This window comes from Copadichromis virginalis, linkage group LG6 (genome assembly GCF_057382275.1).
Source record: "Copadichromis virginalis isolate Kocher_CV1m ecotype Utaka linkage group LG6, C_Virginalis_male_GT1.1, whole genome shotgun sequence".
NCBI lineage: Eukaryota > Metazoa > Chordata > Actinopteri > Cichliformes > Cichlidae > Copadichromis > Copadichromis virginalis.
This window is the reverse complement of record NC_140623.1, coordinates 2211849-2233535: the sequence shown is the minus strand read 5'-3', so window position 1 is coordinate 2233535 and position 21687 is coordinate 2211849. Positions and strand designations below refer to the sequence as shown.

At 44.4% G+C, this 21687-nt stretch overlaps 1 protein-coding gene across 4 annotated transcripts in view; it reads right to left on the bottom strand.

Annotated features, from left to right (window-relative positions):
- Positions 1 to 21687, bottom strand: part of LOC146706903 (glutamate receptor 2-like) — a 111240-nt gene that overhangs the window by 9702 nt on the left and 79851 nt on the right. For 2 of the 4 annotated variants that reach the window (XM_085458193.1, XM_085458192.1), the window contains exons 18-19: positions 17440 to 17574; positions 10483 to 10658 (exon numbers count right to left, since the gene is read on the bottom strand). In XM_085458193.1, coding sequence (XP_085314319.1) covers positions 10488 to 10658; positions 17440 to 17574 — 306 coding nt within the window. In that variant the 3' untranslated portion in view covers positions 10483 to 10487. The remainder of the gene's footprint in view (positions 1 to 10482; positions 10659 to 17439; positions 17575 to 21687) is intronic. The other 2 variants (XM_085458195.1, XM_085458194.1) reach the window with 1 other exon arrangement.

Below are 21687 nucleotides of genomic sequence, written 5' to 3'. Positions count from 1 at the left end.
ATAAACACTCACCTGCACCAGAGCTGCTGCCTTTTGGGTCCTTCCTACATTCCACACGGCTTGCCCCGGCAATCCGTGACATTACGAACCAGCCACCATGGACCCAGCAGCAGTAAATCCGTCCGAGGAGCTCCAGGACGACGTTACATATAACGTGGAGATTCTCCTCGGGCTGTGGCTTGAAAACCCTCCAGAGGAGCTTCGCCGCACCGTCGAAAGCCGGCTACAACGGCTCTTTTCCGGCCTGCCATGGCTTCTAAAATCGCTTCCTCCGACCATGCAGGCTTTTCTCCAGCACACACCTCACCTTCTCTCAGCCACTCCTGCCTCGCTGCCCGACTCGCCGGATGTGATCTTGCCCGGCCCGTCGGAGCCGTCTGCGGGGAGGAAACGCTGATCGCGCCGCCGACGCGCCACCCCACAGCCGGACGTTCGGACTTCTAATTTACCGGCTGTGGTGAGTGAGGACTCTGTGTCTTTTCCAGACAACGTGACTGTTCATTCAGGGGCTGTGTTTTGTGTGGCGGATGTTAACGCGAGCTGCGTATCGCCTGTGCAGCTACTCCCAGCTCAGTTAGCTCCCTCGCAGCCACCCTCAGTTCAGTTAGCTCCCTCGCAGCCACCCTCAGCTCAGTTAGCTCCCTCGCAGCCACCCTCAGCTCAGTTAGCTCCCTCGCAGCCACCCTCAGCTCAGTTTCCAGTGTCCCCCTCAGCTCGTTTTCCAGTGTCCCCCTCAGCTCGGTTTCCAGTGTCCCCCTCAGCTCGGTCTCCCGTGTCCCCCTCAGCTCGGTCTCCCGTGTCCCTTTCAGTTCAGTCTCCCGTGTCCCTTTCAGTTCAGTCTCCCGTGTCCCTTTCAGTTCAGGCCCCAGAGCCACCCGTGTCCCTTCCAGTGCCGCCTGTAGCGCAGGCCCCAGTAGCTCCAGTGCCGCCTGTAGCGCAGGCCCCAGTAGCTCCAGTGCCGCCTGTAGCGCAGGTCCCAGTAGCTCCGGCTCCAGTATCCCCGGTTTCACTCATTCACTCCATGCAGGGAGAAAGTCTAATATCACCTCAAGGGGCTTTTCGCGGTTCAGCCGCCATTGGCACAGTTTGCCGCTCCAGGGCTTCCCCAGAGGCTAGGTCTCAGTCCCCAGCTGATTCTGGACCCCTGAAGTCTATGCAGCCACCTGAGAACTGCACCATGTCCGCGTTGCCTGGGCAGAGCCAGTGCTCAGTGCATTGCCAGTTGCCTTCGTGTTTGCCAGAAGACTCCATGACTGCTGGCTTAGTGTTGACTTCTGCTGGAGGGTCCGAGGGACCGCTCCGGCCTTTGTCTCTAGTCTCCGCTGGAGGGTCCGAGGGACCGCTCCGGCCTTCGTCTCCTGTCTCCGCTGGAGGGTCCGAAGGACCGCTCCGGTTTTCGTCTCATGTCTCCGCTGGAGGGCCCGAGGAGCCCGTCCAGCTTCCTACCTCATCAGCTGGGGGGCCCGAGGAGCCTGTCCAGCAGCCTTCCTCGTCAGCTGGTGGTTCCGGAGAACCACGCCAGCCTCATGCCTCGTCGGCTGGAGGGTCCGAGGGGCCCGCCGTTGCCTTCCGCACGGCCGGCCCCCGGACCCTCTTCGCCTGAGTGGTCGCCGTTGCCTTCCGCACGGCCGGCCCCCGGACCCTCTTCGCCTGAGTGGCCGCCGTTGCCTTCCGTGCGGCCGGCCCCCGGACCGCCATCGCCTGAGTGGCCGCCGTTGCCTTCCGCACGGCCGGCCCCCTGAACTCTTCTGTTTTGGACTCCTGTGCTGTCGGCCCCCTGGCCGGCCCCCTGGTCTTTTCTGTTTTGGACTCGGTTTTCCTGTGCTTTGGTGTGCTTTTCTTTTGGTTTTGGACTTGTGTTTTGTTTTTCTTTTTGTCTTCTGGCCTTCTGGTGCTCCTGTTTTATTTTGCCTCGAGCCCTCCGTCCTGGATCCCCTCCGCCCACCCTGGTCGGGTTGTTTTCTGTTTTTTTTGTTTTGTTTTTGGGCTGTCGGGAGCCAGCCCTTGAGGGGGGGGTTCTGTCATGATCCTGGGTCCTTTTGACCCAGCATTTTGTGTTTTCTCTTCGATTTTGGTTCTGTTCTTCCTTTGTTTAGTGTTTACTCTGTTCTGCCCGTGTGTTCCTGTTTTATTGTGAAGGTCTGCGTCTTATATGAGTGTTTTCAGTTTGCCTCCCTAGTCTCGTTATGTTAATCACTCCAGCTGTGTTTCCCACCTGTGTGTAATCTCCCTGTGTTCTCTGAGTGTATTTAAGTTGTATTTTCTGTCTTAGTAATTGCTGGTTCGTCTGTGTTGTTTCCCCTTGGTCTCCCTGCGTCTTCCCATATGTATTTCTCCGGACCTCCCTGCATCCTCGTTCTGGTTTGTCTTATTAGTTTACCCAGTTTAGGTTTCCAGTTTCATGTTTTGTCGCCACCGCTGTTTGTACTTACCCACCCCTGTTAATAAACACTCACCTGCACCAGAGCTGCTGCCTTTTGGGTCCTTCCTACATTCCACACGGCTTGCCCCGGCAATCCGTGACAAAGATGTTGAATCTATTTAATATTTCTTGAAAAATAATTGATTTCTGTGCATTTTTTTTCACACTGCATCAAATTAAGGTTGATTACGTCGATTAAGCATCATGAGGTGGCGCGTGAGGGGTGGTTCCCTATTTTTTATTTATTTATTTTTGTTGTTGGAACCCTATTAGTTAGGTTGCTTAATATTTATGCTAAGTACTCTTTAAAATACCAGAATAGGGAGGATGGTGTAGGTTTAAGTTTATTAGATTGATCAGTATTGCTGAACTATGAAAAAAATTTTTTTTTGCATACAGGTATAGCAGAATAGCTTTAGTGTAGTTGTTGTTTTAAACTTGAGTATGAACTTATACAAAATGCAGCAAGATATTTAAAAAAACAGTTTTGTTGATTAAAAAACACTGTATCGGATTCATATCGGTATCGGCAGATATCCAAATTTATGATATCGGTATCGGACATAAAAAAGTGGTATCGTGCCATCTCTACTTAGAACTGAAGAAGCTTCTTGGATGAGAGGTGAAACATTTTCAAGCAACTTAAAGAAGTCCAGATGCTTTTTTTGCAAGCTCCTTTGACAGTGATTGAGAGAGTTTTAAAGAGAAAAAGTATTTGGATTAAGAGGGATTGTGCTAAATTGAATGTGCAAATGAAACCTAAACTGAATGAAACATGAAATGAAGCTTATTCATATTGGACTGAATAAATTAACGCAATTTTCCATGTTAGAGAGATAGAGAGAGAATGAGAATGATAATATCTGACTGAAGATCGGTGGATCTCATGCAAACACACCTGATTGGTTGATTAGATACCAGAGAGAGAGGTGGAGAGAACGGGACTTGACAAAGCATAAATTGGAGTGCCTAGAGGAGTCCCTGCAACCTGTGAGATGAGCAGTTCAGAAGACTGAATCTCACAACTGTTTGAAATGTCAGACCACATCGGGATCCCCTTCAGTTCACTCACCAGCCCCACCTTGGAGCTGAGGATGCCGTGATCTACCTGCTCAATTGTGTCTACACCTATCTGGACCAACCAGAGGGCACTGTGAGGGTCATATTTTTCGACTTTTCCAGTGCATTCAACACCATCAGGCCAAGCCTCACAGGTGATAAGCTGACAAAGATGGAGGTGGATGCTTCTATCCCAGGGGTCAGCAACCTTTAACACCCAAAGAGCCATTTGGACCTGGTTTTCACGCAAAAGAAAACACTTTATGTCTGCGCTATCTATGCTGTTGTGTTGGTATGTGTCGGGCTGTGAGCTGAAAAGCTACAGCCGGCTGTATGCGTCAGCAACCGTGTGGGAAAAGTTGTCAATAAAGAGATGCTGAAAAGCATGTTCATGCAAACATCGACACAATAGTGCCCTGCAGACTGTTCACAAAGCTGAGGGATCTGGGACTTAACAGCCGTCTGTGTGCATGGGTGTTGGACTTCCTCACTGGCAGAACTCAGGTGGTGAGGGTGGGCAGGTGCTTCTCCAACAGCATCACCATCAACACAGGAGCACCTCAGGGATGTGTCCTCTCGCCACTGCTCTACTCCCTCTACACTTCAGACTGTGTGGCCACCCATGGCTCCAACACCATTGTGAAGTTTGCTGACGACACAGTGGTGTTGGGTGCCATCTCCAACAACAATGAGGCGGCCTACATGGATGAAGTGAAGAATCTAGCATCGTGGTGCCAGGACAACCACCTCCAGCTGAACGTCAGCAAGACCAAGGAGCTGGTGGTGGACTTCAGAAGGGGTCAGCACAGAGACTACAAGCCCATTATCATCAATGGAGCTCCAGTGGAGAGGGTGCAGTCCTTCAAGTATCTTGGTGTCCACATCTCCTCAGACCTGACATGGGCTGCCCACATTCAGGTCCAGACCAAAAAGGCTAGGCAGCGCCTGTATCACCTACGACAACTGAGGAAGTTCAGGGTCTCTCCAAAGATCCTCAGGATTTTCTATACAGGCGCTGTGGAGAGCATCCTCACACAGAACATGACATCGTGGTTCGGGAACAGCTGTGTGAAGGACCAAAAAGTGATCCGTACAGCAGAACACTGCTGCAGGATTGCTCTCCCCCCGCTTCAGGACACCTACACCAGGAGATGCCGGACTAGAGCAGCGCAGATACTGAAGGACCCGTCACATCCTGGCAACAAACTGTTCCAACTTCTGCAATCTGGTAGAAGGTTCCGCATCTTCCGGGCAAGGACAGAGAGACTCAAGAGGAGCTTCTATCCCCAAGCCATCCGTGCCCTAAACACACACACCCGCCCTCTCACATCATCTATAATTGACTGAGACAGGACTCTTCCAGACACTAAACCAAGGCACAATGTACATTTCAATTCCTTTAATTTTAAATATGTTTATATTGTCTATCCTGTAAAATAGTCAGATGTCTATTCATATTAATGTACAGAATTCACCTGCTTGCTGCTACTACTGCACATTCACCCAGTGTATATACTATATGTATGTACATATATATATATGTATATATATATAATGTTCTTCCTCTACACCCCCCCCCAATTTTTGCACATGTCGAGGAGCGTGTCAGGCTACATTTCACTGTGTGTTATACTTGTATAACTATGCATGTGACGAATAATAAAGAACCTTGAACCTTGAACCATTAGTAATTCCTTTTGTGCATAATTTTATATTGTTGTTAATAATAAATTAATTAAAGCAACAAAACAACCTGAAGAGCCGGTTCGGAGCCGAAAGATCCGGATCTTTTTAGTGAGCCGAAACGAAAGAGCCGGTTCTCTAAAAAGAGCCGAAAATCCCATCACTAGTGTCGGGCTGTGAGCTGAAAAGCTACAGCCGGCTGTATGCGTCAACAACCGTGTGTGAAAAGTGGTCGTTAAAGAGATGCTGAAAAGCATGTTCATGCAAACATCGTCGTGTCTGCCGTGATATGTTTACAATGGGACTTCTGCTCCTGAACCTCTGCGCACAGCGTCTGCAAATCGGGGCTGTACGAAGTGACTTTCATCTTTACGCAGGACTGTAAGCTGCCATCTGTGAGGCGTGAGCGGTGTTTGTCTTTAACATAGTTCACGGTGGAGAATAGCTGCTGACATAATGTGGATCTATAATTGGCCTACCTGGGGTTGAAAGTCTCGATAAATGCGCGGCGTTTCGGCAGGCATACCGGCTTTCGCGAGTGTGACGCTTATTTTGAGCGATGAAAAAATAAAAGAATATAATTTTATTTTTATATTTCAATATCACAATAATCTTCCAATTTAGAACTACAAGGTAAAAAAGAACTAACATAAATAAAATACACTTCAGCTAAATACTTCTAATTTATTTTCCCAAACCACGCGGAGCTGCACTATAAGGACTAAAGAGCCGCAGATTGCCGACTCCTGTTCTATCCGGTCGTTAAGTGATGACGTGACGAATCCTGCTTCCGGGCCCAAACTACCCTGCGTTTATTAAGGCTTTCGTGTTTTTAACATGTTTTAATGCTTTGTATCTTGTTCTATTTAATCTCAAAAAGCCCCTAAAACAGTCAGTGATCACTGTCGGCCTCTCTCGGATTTTCTTACCGCTATTCATTTTAAAGCTCAGTTTTTAAAACCTTACCATGTAACTACAGCCCAGCTCACTTAATTTTTAGTTTTTCATCAGTATTTGAATGACTAACCTCGTATTGTGAATCGATTATCTCAGTTGTTCTGACTGAAGTTTGGTCCGTTTACAGCAGCGTGCCATGCGATTCCATTTGTCCCTGACCACCGAGAATCCTCACGTTAACTTTTATCGAGGGGAAAAAAGTGTTCATCCTCCAGCTTCACTGTGTTTAGTATGCTAACATAGCTGTGTCGCTAGCGATCACGTAGCATATCATTATATACCAGCTAGCCCAACTTCAATAACTCTACAAACGTCACTGCTGTTTAGTTTCTGTCTTCATTTATGTTGGAAGTGATAGCAGAGCTGTACGCCTTCATTTGTTTCCAAAATCCCTCAGTCAGCACATGCTATATGTATTTAGATGGAAGCTAGCGAGCTAACTCCCTGCTAACTTCTAACTCAGTTAAATGTCATAAAATCTGTTTTCATGGATGCCTGGATGTTAAACTTAATTGTTACACCTGGTAGAGCAGCCACACTGATCATTCTATTACAGATGAAAGAATTTAGACAGTTTTTCAACTTTCAGTGATGCCGCAGTGTTCGTTTGACTTATAGATATGCAACGGAGTTAGGGCCCAGACACGGCTAATGATGTCAGACTTAAAGACCGGATTGTGTCATGGATTGTTGATTACCTGACGGGAAGATCACAATATGTGGGTCTTCAACATTGTGTGTCTGACAAGGGGATCAGCAAAACAGGGGCACCACAAGGGACAAGCCTCTTTCCTGTTCACCCTCTACACCACGCACTTCAGCCACTGCACAGAGACCCATGGGTCCCATGTGTGCGACTAATAAAGGTTTATCTTATTTTATCTCTTTTATCTTATGAGTGACGGTGATGAAACAGAGTACCAGGCTGTTGTTGACTCATTTGTCACGCAGTGCGAGCAGAATCATCTGCAGCTCAACGTGGCAAAGACCAAAGAACTGATTGTGGACTTTAGGAGGACCAGGAAATGTGTTACCCCTGTTTCGATCCAGGAGGTCCATGTAGACATTGGGGAGGACTATAAATACCTCGGAGTACAAAATGATAATAAACTGAATTGGGTTAAAAACACTCCCCCCATCCCCGTAGGTCTGGTATTCTTCATGAGCTCCTGGTTCTCTCTAGCCTGGGGTTGTCTACAGCTAAGCAGCTTCTGGTTTTTCATTTTATTTTTTAATTTACTGGGAGTCACTTTCTGACCTTTCAGGTCATGCCGACGTCCCTCTCCATGCAGATATAATGACCTCAATATGGCCCAGTCTTATGCTGACCTGCCTCAATTCTTTTCTGTTTTTTCTTTTCCAAACACACAATCATCTCCCACATTTTTGAGGCTCGTGTGGGTCATCAATCTTGTCCCATAAGGAATTTCCACCCGTTGATCTGTAGATAACCTATCATGTCTGCAGGCATTTCAGGGAAACTCACGCTCTGTAGTTGTTATTTCTTAGACTCACAGGCCTCCCTAATGGCTCGCTATTGCTCTGGACTCAGCATCCGATAAACTCTTGTGGGAATAAACCCCATTTCTTAGCTGGCGTCAGCCTTTATGTGGGTTTGGAGGATTTTGCTTTTATCTCTAAAGGTTTCACCCTCACGGCTATAGGAGAAGGGGACGCTGATGAAGTGCTTGTGGAAACTGTTTTACTATTTGCCAAAAATAAACGTATTGGCTAGGTATGGTGTTAAGAAAAGAAATGCAGAACAACACATGGTGATGGATTTTGTGAAAAAGATGGAAATAGCTGTGGTGAATATGTACTGTGAACATGATCGACTACAAACTCTCTCTACTTTTAAATCGTGTCTAAAACCCATCTGTTCAGAATTGCATACTCATCACTTTTAGTCTATTTTTCCTTGTTTAGCATTTATACTTACTTACATTATTTTTTTTTAATTTTTGTGTTTACTGTATGTTTTTATTTTGTTGTACTAATGTAAGGTGACCTTGAGGATCTTTAAAGGCCCCTATAAATAAAATGTATTATTATTATTATTATTATTATTTAAGAAGAGGGAGGATCATAGAGTGGCATATAAGAGTGTAGGTAAGTGTGCACAAGTGGACTTCACCTTACACAGATGGTGGGATCTTAAAGACATAGGAAGCTGCAAGGTGCCATCAGTGGAGAAGGTAAATTGTTTTCTTATATTGTGCAATGATGTTTGCATTACGTTTTCATATATGTTCAGGTAGGTAGGTTAATAGATGAAAAGTGGCACTTCCAGTTGATTTTAAACCAAAACTGTGAGCATGACCTGCTCTGAACCAGGCTTTGTACACAACAAAAGTTACCATGACACTGAAAATTCTGACTTAAAGCACAGCATAGCTTGCTAACTTTCTTTGCTTAATTTTGTTTTTTAGTCTAAAGCCAAAAAACAACAACCAAAACAGCAGCAACCAAAAAACAACTGTTATCTAACAAAGTCTCTCTCCCAAACCGTGAAATCCATGAGCAATTGTGTTAACATTAGGGATGTAAATTTTTATGGTAAACAGACTCTGGGGCAAAATGTTGTCTTGAACTGATACGACAGGCTAAATGGTAAAGTTTTTAACACACACAAGCCTGAATCTAAAATCTGGGGCAAAACGAAGGAAGAAACTGAGATAGATGCGACTGTTTTTTTTTTAATCCATCTTGGATTTGCTCTTAAATTCAATTGCCAACCAATTCCCATGGCCACTCTAATGCTGATTCTGTCAGAGTTCTTTGTTAAAAGGGGGTTTTAATTCTCCTCTGTTACCAAGGGCTTGCTCAAAAGAGAATTATTGGAATTTTCTCTCTTATATTCTAAGGGCTTGTGAACTCGGATAATCACAGGTTATCTATCATTAAATCAATTATAGGGCTGTTTCCAATTAGGTAATTAACAGAATAACTCATATTTTGTGTTATTACCAGTCTAAATTATTAGGGCCACCGAATAAAAACTGACATTAAGTCACATAGGAGTACTCAGTAAAGAGGATGATTGGCTATTAAGACAAGAGTAGGAGAAAAGGATAACGTACAGACAAACATAACAAAAAGTAAAAGGGCAAACAACGAAGTCAGAGAGAAGGAAAAGGAGAGGGCAAGGACAGAAAGGAAAGTTTGGAAGAGGAGTGGAGAAAAAATGGGAGCCAAAGAAAATGAAGAGAGAAGGAAGGGGGATGAAGGAGGCAAACGAGCTGTTGAGAAATAAGTAAACGAAGGAAAAGAGTACCACAGCCATACATAGTTTTGATCTTTTACTTTGAAGTTTTAAAAAAAGACTTTATTATTGTCTCAGTGTTAGTATTGTTTGTTAGGAAAAATTGCTGCATTCACATCATACTCTGAACACACACTGGCTCATATCACAAAGCAATGCGAGACTCAATGGCAACTTTTGTATTTATGTTGTTCACAGTCAAAACAGTTCATGTATGTGAACAATGACTAAACAATGCTTTATTAATTATAAAGTAAATGTCACTTAATTTTTAGTTTTTCATTTCAGAACAAGCATCTTTTTAAATTTTAAACAAAAAGTTTGCTCGTTTATAAACAAAATGTTTGCTGGTCACTGGTGTCGTAAACTTTCTGTACATAAAGATAAATTGCTACACTATAGTGTTATCATAATATAGATATATTATGTTTTGTAGAAAAATAACTACTATAATAATAATGATATTTTTTTTATTTTTAATGTATTAATTCATTCAGTAACTACCACCTCTTTTAATTTACCATGTGTATCTGCCAATTTACCACCACTAGAGTGATCAGTTAGCCTAACGAATGACAACACTGAAACTATATTAAAAGTAGAAATGTATACTTATATCTGAAATGGTAAAAAAAAATTATATGGACAACCCAAGATCTGCACAAGTGTTTGTGAAACAAAACACTATGCATCTGGAAAATTTGCCTGCATATTCTCTATGTTAGGTAACATCTACAGTATGACACAAGGCACAAATTCAGTTGTACAATGATTTGCAGATGACTGGGTGCAGAAAAGTACAAATGCAAGTAGTTGTGCATTAACTATTTAATATACTTACTACTTATTTCCCTTCACAAGTTTTTCTTTACATTGGTAAATACAGACAAAATGACTGCACAAGTTTAACTCCAACTCTACGTTATTTTTGCCGCTGAGGCTGCTTTGCACCAGTTTGATATGAATACAGCTGTAAATTGAATTTAAATGGATGTTTGAAAAGATGATTTAACACCAATTAGTTGAATGTCTATGACACAAACATTGTCTATGGCTGTAAGGTAAGGACACTTTTAGCCATCAATCATCACTCTCCTACCCGTGTTAGATCTTGACGCTCTCAATGCCGTAAACGTTGTAGCCTTCTTTATAGGTGGCGTAGTTTGGCTGGTGGCTGGGGGACAGCAGGTTGTAGTTGGGGGGATGTTGAGGAGAAGGCAGAGTGTGTGTGTAGTTTCCTGTGTGCTGGGGTGATGACAAGGTGTTGGCTGCCACCTTCATAACAAAAATAAAGTCATGGTTATTGCTGCAGTGATTTTTCTAAGAAAAATTAGTATAACTGTTATTATTGTTACTTTAAGTTACAAAGTGACAATAGTAGTTTGAGCTATAAGACCAATAATAATTGAAAAAGCAAAATATGGCAGAAGTCAAAAGAAAGAAAATAGTCTCCGTGTCCATCCATGCAAAGAATGTGGTAAAATAATAAAAAAAAAAACATGACAGCCATTTAGAACTCTCTCTCTCTCTCTCTCTCTCTCTCTCTCTCTCTGGACTGGTCTACTGGGTATGTTCCTGGTGGCCAATGCACTTTTGGGCCGGTGGGTCAATTGAAGGGCTGCTGCACACTAGCTGTACAACAGCTCATACATTCATACAACTTTCATTACTTACACTTCATCATACCTTCGATGTGCACGCACCTTGAAGAAGAGTTTAGTGTGGAAAAAGTAGTGAAAAGGTGGAGCTGTAAAGCTAAATAGAAAAAGAAACTAAAAGTAGATGCAGTAAAATATGTCCAGTTAACCAACACGTTAGCTGTCGGGCCTGCTGCTGCACCGTCAACAGCAGTACCAGCAACAACTAGTAACAAGCCCTGGTTCACAGGAGGCTGCTGTTGGTAGCACCAGCTGTGGAGAAGAGTAGGAGGTGGGACAGCAGTCTCAACAACTAAGTGAGGAAGAGATGGAGTAAGGTGAAATTAACATAATTAGGAAAGGAAAGATTCAAGGATATAGGTAAAATGAATGGCTACTTTGACCATAAACCACTCCTAATAGCTAAAGTGTGGCTTTTAATTGTAACATGTTGCACTGCAGTGCAACTAAGATGTCCTAACAAAAGTACAACTGTACCAATAACAATTAATATCTATAATCAACATAATATGTGTATACATGACATATTTATTTAATTTATTTTTGAGTGATCATGGTGGGCTTCCTGCCAGGGCCAAATTTTTGTCCCAGTCCAGCCCTGTCCACAGCCCAAGGGCCAGAGTTACTAACCTTTGCACCAGTGCAAAGTGTGTTTTGGTGTAAAAATTAAAAGTAAGTATTTAAAGTTTAAAAAAAAAAAGTATTTACTAAGACAAAATTTTGTGTAAGAAGTGGGACCTGATATTTTTGTGACTCACCCTCTTGCATATGCATTTCTGTGAGTTCCTTTCTCACGGTGTGAAACATGGTGCCAACTACTAACTAATGTTTGCAACATGCAAAGTACTGCTAATTGCGGCAATATTTAACACTGAAAAAAAGCATGTTATTGTATTATCTTATGGGACTTATGGGAAACTTATTATTATTGCTTATAATATTTGTCTTTTGCTATTGCAGCAATTATTGCTGAGTGGTTAATAATTAATTTTCTGTTCTTTTTGAGTTACCTGGCTGCTGTTAGTTTTTCTGTATTATGTTTAGTTATTGTCCCCTCTGCTGTCTCTCATTTGGGCAGGTCAGTTTGTTGAGTTATGATATTTAGTTAAGTATTATTTTTTTGAGCAGAATTCTGTTTAGTTGACCTCTCTTATAGGCTCAATTAGTTCTTAAAATAGCTTATTCTGTGACTGTATATTTTTGAAATGGGGCTATAATAAAACTCATATTTTGAAGAATACACCTGTTCCTGTATGTTCTTGACTGCTTGGTCTCTAATACTCCACTTTAACGGCTCTCGGCCAACGACCCTGCGTCAGTGTGGAGGGGCCTGCAGGAAATCACCAGCTACAGACGCCCCCCACCCACTATTGAAGCAAACAAAGACCTGGCCAACGAGTTAAACACTTTCTATTGCAGGTTTGAGACGGACAGACTCCCACGCCCCACCCTCCCCTCCCCAGGGACATTGCTTCAGACATTGACCCCCAACACACCTTCCACCTCTCCGCCCTTCACCCTCCCCCTCCCCAATCCAGTCTCAACGACCACCCCCACCCTCCCCAATCCAGACCTAACGAACACCACCACCCTCCCCAATCAAGACTCAACGACCACCCCCATCCTCCCCAATCCAGACTCAACGACCACCACCACCCTCTCCAATCCAGACTCAACGACCTCCACCACACCTCTCACCCCCCTTTCCTCCTCCCTGAAACTCAGAATACACACTGAGGATGTGAGCCGACTATTCCAGAAACAGAAGCCCAGGAAAGCCCCCGGACCAGACGGCGTCTCACCCTCCTGCCTCAAAACCTGTGCTGAACAGCTGGCTCCCATCTTTACTCGCATCTTCAACAGATCCCTGGAGCTGTGTGAAGTTCCCTCCTGTTTCAAACGCTCCACCATCATCCCTGTTCCCAAGAAACCCACCATCACAGGACTGAATGACTACAGACCTGTCGCCTTGACGTCTGTGGTCATGAAATCCTTCGAACGACTGGTGTTAGCCCATCTGAAAGACATTACAGGCCACCAGCTGGACCCTCTGCAGTTTGCCTACCGGGCAAACAGGTCGGTGGATGATGCAGTGAACATGGGGCTGCATTACATCCTGCAACACCTTGACCGCCCGGGAACTTATGCCAGGGTCCTGTTTGTGGACTTTAGTTCGGCTTTTAACACCATTGTGCCTGAACTTCTTTCCTCCAAACTCTCCCAGCTCAGCGTGTCACCAGCTACCTGTCAGTGGATCACCAGCTTCCTGACAGACAGAAAGCAACAAGTGAGGCTGGGGGAGATCACCTCTGAAACCCGGTCCCTCAGTATTGGTGCCCCTCAAGGATGTGTCCTCTCACCACTACTGTTCTCCCTCTACACTAACGACTGCACTTCCAAGAACTCGGCTGTCAAACTCCTAAAGTTTGCAGATGACACCACTGTCATTGGCCTCATTCAAGATGGTGATGAGTCTGCATACCGGCAGGAAGTTGAGCGGCTGGTACACTGGTGTAGTCAGCACAATCTGGAGCTGAACACTCTTAAAACTGTAGAGATGACAGTGGACTTCAGGAGACATCCCTCAACTCTGCTCCCCCTCACCATATCAGGCAGCCCTGTGTCAACTGTGAAGACCTTCAAGTTCCTGGGTACAACCATCTCCCAGGACCTGAAGTGGGAGACCAACATCAACTCCATCCTCAAAAAGACCCAGCAGAGGATGTACTTCCTGAGACAACTGGGGAAGTACAGTCTTCCACAGGAGCTGCTGATCCAGTTCTACACTGCGGTCATTGAGTCTGTCCTGTGCTCCTCCATCACAGTCTGGTATGGAGCAGCCACTAAACAGGACAGGAGCAGACTGCAGCAGACTGTACGGGCAGCAGAAAGGATCATCGGCACCCCCCTGCCCTCCATCCAGGATCTGTACCTCTCAAGAACCAGGAAACGGGCAGGGAAAATCATCACAGACCCCTCACACCCTGGACACAGACTTTTTGATCTGCTGCCCTCTGGCAGACGGTACAGAAGCCTGCAGACCAGGACCACCCGACACAGGAACAGTTTCTTTCCCCTCGCCATCTCCCTTCTTAACAGTTGACCTGTCACACTGCTCCCACTGCCAGACTGCAGCTGCACCTTATGTACATTTTGTAGTATTCATTCCACCTCATTCATTTCTGTATTTTATGTATATAAGTTTAGATTCGTTATTTATAGTTGGTTTACACAGCTTTGTGTATGTATGTGTAATGTGTATATATAGACACGTGTGTGTGTGTGTGTGTGTGAGATTTACATTGCTGTGCTTGAGAGCCACCATCTACCGGAACCAAATTCCCTGTATGTGTCTGCACATATACTTGGCCAATAAACACGATTCTGATTCTGATTCTGATTGTGTCAGTTTATTAGGAATGTCAGACAAAAATGTGATTAAAACATATAGATTACCAAGCACAGGAACCAATCTTCTTTCAGCTCTTCAGCTTTTGGCGTTGAGTTCATTTCAATGTACTATAGCTTCTGTGGCAGGGATTTTATTAGCTTTGTTCCAGGTGGTGACGTTACTAATGAAAAGAGTGTAGAGGTCCAGCGCATTCCCAACTAGCGAGGATGCCCTTCAGCAAGTAAAACAGGAGTTTCAAACTAACCAAATACATGTATTGTTAATCCCTGAAACTGACCATGTGTTCCATAATAGGAAGTACACATTCTCAATTATTGTGCAAGTATTTTGCTAATCTATAAACATTATAATAAGTGTGATATCCAGGGGTGTATCCAGGGTCTGTTTATGATGCCTCTGATTTCCAGGGGAGCAGACTTTTTCAAAAACTGTAGGACGGAGAGTATAGAGAAGATTGGCTTTTAGGAGTATCTTTTTTATTTTCCAATGATCAGGATTTCATTATGATGATCATCTTAGTTCAAGGTGTTCATGGAAATTACCCCTTACACTCATGGATTATGACACAGGTTCAAAGCCTGACCACATCACCAGAGCAGCGCTACAACCATGGCCACATCTGTACCCGAAGCACGTCAGTTACCGAAGCCTGTTTCCATTATAATGACTATAACGTACACATGTGTGGCAATTGTTTAAAGGGTCATTGTGCTGGCTGTTTTACCATTTGACACTCAAAAGTGTTCCCAATGCCATATTCCGAAATCAATTCATTAAAATAAACTAACATCCAAATGACATCCTGACAAACTTGACTTTACTTGTAGAACTGTGATTATGTACAAATGTAGGTATAATATGCTTACATTTGCATCATGTAAAGTGTATGGTATACATGACCTATATGTCTGGTTTCTCTCTGGTCTCCAGGACACTTCCTTATCAGTCCATCCAATCCTTGTCATCCATGATGAGTGAAGCTTAAACTCAGTGTTCCAGTTATATTTCCAAGTACGCCAAGTATTTTTGCTAAACCAGATACTGCTGCAGTCATGCTCTTATGTCTGGGTCACAATGCTTTTGCATTTCCTTACGTCCTATACACTTCCTGATATGAGCTGGAGTTGACTCACCAAGTTTGGCAAGCTCTCTTGTAATGCCGATGTCTGCTTTGTCAGGCTTTGAGTATTTTCACGGCAATATCAGTGGGGTGGGTGGGTTTGTTGATTTTAAATATTTACACTGTAGCTGCGTCCATTCAGTAGACCTGGTAAAAAGTCACCTCTGCTGAAATGTGCACAGCAGTTGAAATTTTCCCTATTCAAGTCTAAAGCCCAAGTTCAAGAGTCACATTGTGTTTTTTTGCCCTGTCTCCCTCCCCTTATTCTCAACAAGTTTCATTTCAAGTCAATACAATTTTATTTATATAGAGCCAAATCACAACAACAGTTGCCGCAAGGTACTTTGTCTTCTAATATAAAAAAATTAATGCAAGGAAAACAGAGAAAATCCCTACAATTATGTGTCCCCCTACGGGCAAACACTTTGGGGACAGTGGGAAAGAATAACTCCCTTTTAACAGGAAGAAACTTCCAGAAACCTGCAGAACCAGGCTCGGGGAGGGGGAGCCATTTGCCGTGATCGGTTGGGGCCAGGCCAGGAATAAAGTCTATTAGATAGATAAGATGGAAGCCACCTCATACGCTTAATACCTACAGCATGCTGTAATCTGTAATAAAATATGGTTAACAGGATCAAACATCGCACTGACTGAGATGAGTCAACAGTCAGAGCCCACAAGATCATTTCATTAATGCTTTGCTTTGCTGTGATAAGCTCTGAAACCTGACTGAAACTCTTTAAACCACTGCTCTGCAAATCAGTAAGCTGTTTTACAACTACTCCTTCAAGAAATTTAGAGATAAAAAGAAATTTGGTGTATTGTTATAGCTAAGACAGTTTGGTTAAGTGATGGTTTTTCAAGTAACAGTTTAACTACTGCCCCCCCTTAAAAGCCTGTGGTATGTAGCCCATTAATAGAGTCAGACAGATTGTAATAAGACTGAAGCATTAATTACTTCCATTCCATTCTTAGAGCTGTCTTATAGAAATGGGGTCTAATAGACACAGGTTTGTATGAAGTACTTAAGTTAGAGAAAAGAATCTAAATGGATATCAGTAGTAGTAGAAGTGACAGTGCATAATGTGTCTGTGAAGGTTCTCAGACATCCAGGTCATCGTAGTCTACGGAGCTTGGAAAAAAAACGTCTGGACTTTTTAAAGTTTCCTTGAAAACGTTTCACCTCTGATCTGAGAAGCTTCTTCAGTTCTAAGCACAATTGTTAGAGAGTCCCATTTCTGGTCGTCCCTAGTTGGAGTCTGGTCTTCTTTTTGTGCATCTTTGCTGACTTGATGAAAGACCAATTGGGATTACCACATGTTTTAAGAGCCTGGGCCATTTGACCTCAAATGGCCCAGGCTGGCCATGATAGGACTGGGCTAGGTTTCACACCTTGGCTCCTGTGACTCAGTAGAGGATCAATAGGGGGTCCATGACCCTTTTGGGGACACTCTCATAGGGACTCTCCACCAATTTTTCTTTAACCTGATAGCTCTTAGCACCTGTTATTGTGATTGTATTGTTCTGTGAGTCATGCTATTTTTCAATCTTTAAAACAAATAAAAAGATTTGAAATTTGAACACTTAAAACACTGGGAAGCCTTTTTTACTATTAATTTAAAATTCATTAATTTTTAGTACTAATTAGTATCAGATAGTGGAATCCACTGGTATACTGTTATCACTTTCACGATTCATTAACCGTAAGACCTTTCTGTTTGTGGAGGATTAATTCCATCATGTTTCACATCATGTTTTTAGTGAGAATCCTCAATAAACTTTATTTCAACATTGTTAATATATAATCTTATATTATTGTTTAAGATTGAAATTCAAATTCAGCTTGTACTTCTAAAGATCATATACCTTCATTTTTTTGGCTTCTGCACGACTCTTGTAGCAAAACTCGACCAGTGCCACCATCATGGCTAATCCCAGACCTCCAACCAGGATGTAGAAGACTCCTGCTACATTACTAAGAGAGAGTGCGCTGGTCTTCTCCTAGTATGCACACACACACACACACACACACACACACACACACACACACACACACACACACACACACACACACACAAGGAAGAAAAATCATCAGAAACCCCAGAGAAAGTTCTAGCGGCATGCTCTTATATTAATAGCTAACTTTATTTACTGGGAAGGTCTACTCAAAAGTAGACTCAAACTGAACCTAAATCAGTCAAGCTAAATATATTATAAATGACCTAGATTAAAACTTTACATGTAGAACACTGTCTTCAACCTTAATCATTCTGTATCTCTGCATATAAGAAACATTTCAAGCCTTTTTTGTTTTATTTTCAATGATTATGGCCTCAAGTTAATGAAAATCAAAAAGTCAGGATCTCAGATTATTAGAATATTTCAAAGTGATTATTGCAACCTTGGTGTCAAAAAGGTCAGGAACTGGGACAAGCTTCACAATACTAAATAATGATAACAGAAATAAATTTTATCTGTCACCCCCTCCTTTGATTTTTTTACGTTACCATGTTGGAGAGGTTTGTATGCCCTAGTGATCCTGGAAGCTATGTTTCTAGGGCCGATGGCACCTCGTAGGATCCTGGGTGAGAGGCTAGACTAAGAGCAATTCAGAACAGTCTTATGATGATTGAAAAACCAAGGGCCCAAGTTACCTTTCTTGAGCTCCACAGTGGAGCGAGGGCAAGAGCCTGAGAACAAAGAGCCTGCAATGTATGGTATGTATGGTAATGGCTGGGGTGTTGGGAAAGTAGAGGCCCTGATGTTCTGAAATTTAGCTTTCAAATTTGGCTACAGGGACATGGAATCTGACCTCTTTAAAGGGGAAGGACCTTGAGCTTGTCCATGAAGTTGAGAGAGACATGAGGTTGAGTTGGACTCACCTAATCACGTAACTTGTACATCTTAGGTTCTAAAACCAGCTATATGTATTGAACACTTGGATGAAGAGAGGAGCTGAACCTGTAACTGTTTAGTATCTGGTAGTCAGTTGGATCACGTAGCGGGGGAAGAAGCCAGACACATCAGCTGCACAATAAAATACACTGAGTGAGCTGGCTACAACCCAGATCTGTGAGATCTTCAACTCCCACAGCAGCATTCCAAGGCAGGCTGGGTACAGTGTTTGAATGGACAGTATTATTCATCTAAGGCTAAAGCAGCTGTCGGGAACTATTGTCATAAGGTAATTGGTGGATGAGGGGAACAACTTGCACATCACTTGGGCCCTGCACCCAGAGAGACCACAACCAATCTGTTCACTCTGTGTTCCTCAAGGCTCTTGCCATTTTGGCCCAGAGTTGGTTGATATGCCTCTTTAACACTGTGAAGGTCTGGGGTGGTACCTCTGGATTGGCAAACTAGAGTGATGGTTCCTCTTTTTAAGAAAAGGGACTGGTAGTTGTGGTAAAACTTCAAGGGGTATCAACTTCTCAGCTTTCTGGTTGTGGAACATCAGAGCAGTTCTCCTCTTGTGGAAATTGCAGCAGACATGGGAATTTGCCCAATTAAACAGAATACATGCAGAAGTGTGGTCCATGGCTCAGCTGCAGGGGAGGGGTGGAGCAGTGAGCTCAAGGGGCAGTGACAGGGAGGTTGGTGGCACAGGTGTGTTTTATTTTAGTTATTGAGCTCTTTCTCTCTTCCTGTGTGATTTAGTGAAGCCGGAGCAGAGAGTGGAGAGGTGTGTCAGAGTGCAGCTGTAAAGCTGCGCCCATGGGTGCCGAGCCAGAATAACAACAAAGAAATTGTCAGCAGTGTGTGTCACAGCAATAAAAAGGGAAAATAAAAATAATAAACAGTGTGTCCACTTTTGGTCCATTTTCACACTGGTGCCAAAAACCCTGTTGCCATGTCGGACCCGCAAGCCATGCCACCTGTGCAGCCACTGCAGATTCCAGGCCTGCCGGATGACGGAGGAGGAGCAACCGTTTGCCTGGGCCTGGAACCTGCATGATGCGTCGGCGAGGTGGCTACAGCCCGGGAAGTCCAGAAGGGGAGGCCCACATGCTAGGGAAAGTTGTGCAGGAGCAGTCCATGGAAAAGGGCTGTCTGCAGACACATAGCGGTGGGTGCATTGCCACCAGTCCGCGAGTGTGGGGGTGGCTGTCCATTTTGCTGGCAGCCAGAGCGGAGGGGCCAGACAGCCAACAGGGACACAGGCCCCTGTGACAGTGCTGAGGCGATGGGTTCCAGCAACTGCTCCAGTGGAGGGCCCCCTACACTGCACCCCAGTAACCTCTTTCTCTCCATTCTGCCTTCCCAGGGCCCGGAAGGGGCTGGCGCTGCACCCTAGCCATGGAGGGCGGGACATTGTTTATTGTTAGAAGACAGGCTATATCGAGTGAGTCGTGACACTCGCACGGAGGAGACACACACCCAGTTGTTGGTACCACAAAGCCGCCGAGAAATGATTTTCCAGGCAGCTCACTATAACCCTAAGACAGGGCATATGGGATTTGACAAGACTCTGGAGCAAATTATGACCCAATTTTATGGGCCAGGTATCCGAGAGGATGTGCACCGCTGGTGCGCATCTTGTCCGGAATACCAACTCATTAACCAGCCAGCCATACCAAAAGTGACTTTGCGAACCCCTACCATTGTTGGAGGTCCCATTTGAAAGTATTGGCATGGACCTCATCGGGCCATTTCACCGGAGTGCAAGTGGCTATCACTTTGTATTGGTTCTAGTTGATTATGCAATGCCAGAAACACCCAGAAACAGTGTCGTTGCAAACCATCACTGCAAAGAGTGTGGTGCAGGCACTGTTTCAGGTCATCTCCCGAGTCCGTATTCCGAAAGAAATACTGACTGACCAAGGCATGTGGTTCATGTCTTGCACACTGAAGAAACTGTACAAATCATGGGGCATTAAATCTATTCAGAAAAGCGTCTACCACCCTCAGACTGATGGGCTGGTGGAGTGGCTGAATAAGACTTTAAAGTCCATGATTCTGAAGTTCATACATGAGGATGAACACAATTGGGATCACTGGTTAGACCCTCTGCTATTTGCAGTGCGGGAGGTGCCCCAGGCCACCATGGGATTTTCTCCCTTTGAACTACTGTTTGCCAGGAAGCCGTGTGGGGTGCTCAATCTAATTAATGAAAGCTGGGAGGAAGGTCCAGCAACGTCAGCAGCATCTGTATAACAGAGTGGCCAGGCAATTTTCACCAGGGAGACAAAGTGCTTGTATTACTACCTTCTTCTAGCTCTAAACTACTCACCAAGTGGTAAGGGCTCTTTGTGGTCACACAGCGAATGGGGAACGTTGACTATGAGGTCTCGCGGTTGGACAGAGAGGGGGCCACACAGATTTGTCATCTCAACCTCCTTAAAGCATGGAGAGAGACTGAAACTGCGTCTCTGGTGAGCCGGGTCAAGGAGAGAGATAAGTTGGGGCAGGAAGTACCAAATTGCACCATTCCCACCTCCCTCCATTGCAACGACCATCTCATACAGGCCCAGAGAGCTGATGTTGCCACATTGCACCAGTGCTTTGCAGACATGTTCTCCCCCCTGACCAGCTGTACGTCTCTCATCAAGCATCATTTTGAAACACAACCTGGCGTGACAGTGCATTCATGACCCTACAGGCTTCCTGAACATAAAAGACAAATTGTTCAGATGGAATTGGCTGAAATGCTAAAAATGGGAGTAATAGAAAAGCCAAACAGCACCTGGTGTAGCCTCATAGTTCTTGTAGTGAAGAAAGATGGGTCTATATGGTTCTGTGTTGACTATCAAAAGATGAATAAAGTGTCATGCTTTGATCCTTAACCCATCCCCTGGGTTGACGAGCCCCTGGACCAGTTGGGCACGGCCCGTTTTTTCATGACACTGAATTTAACCAAGGGCTACTCACAGTTTCTCTTATCTGCAGATAAGAGGCAAACTGGTTTTTGCCAGTTCGGTACACTTCTTTTTGGCTTGTTTGGGCCCCGGCCACATATCAGCACCTCATGGACTGGGTGCTGTGGCTGCACGCTGCAATGCTGCCGCCTACCTGGATGATGTTATCATCTACAGTGACACCTGGGCGGAGCATGTGCAGTGGGTGGCAGTGGTCCTGGAGTCCCTGAGGCAGGTGGGACTCACAGCCAACCCGAAG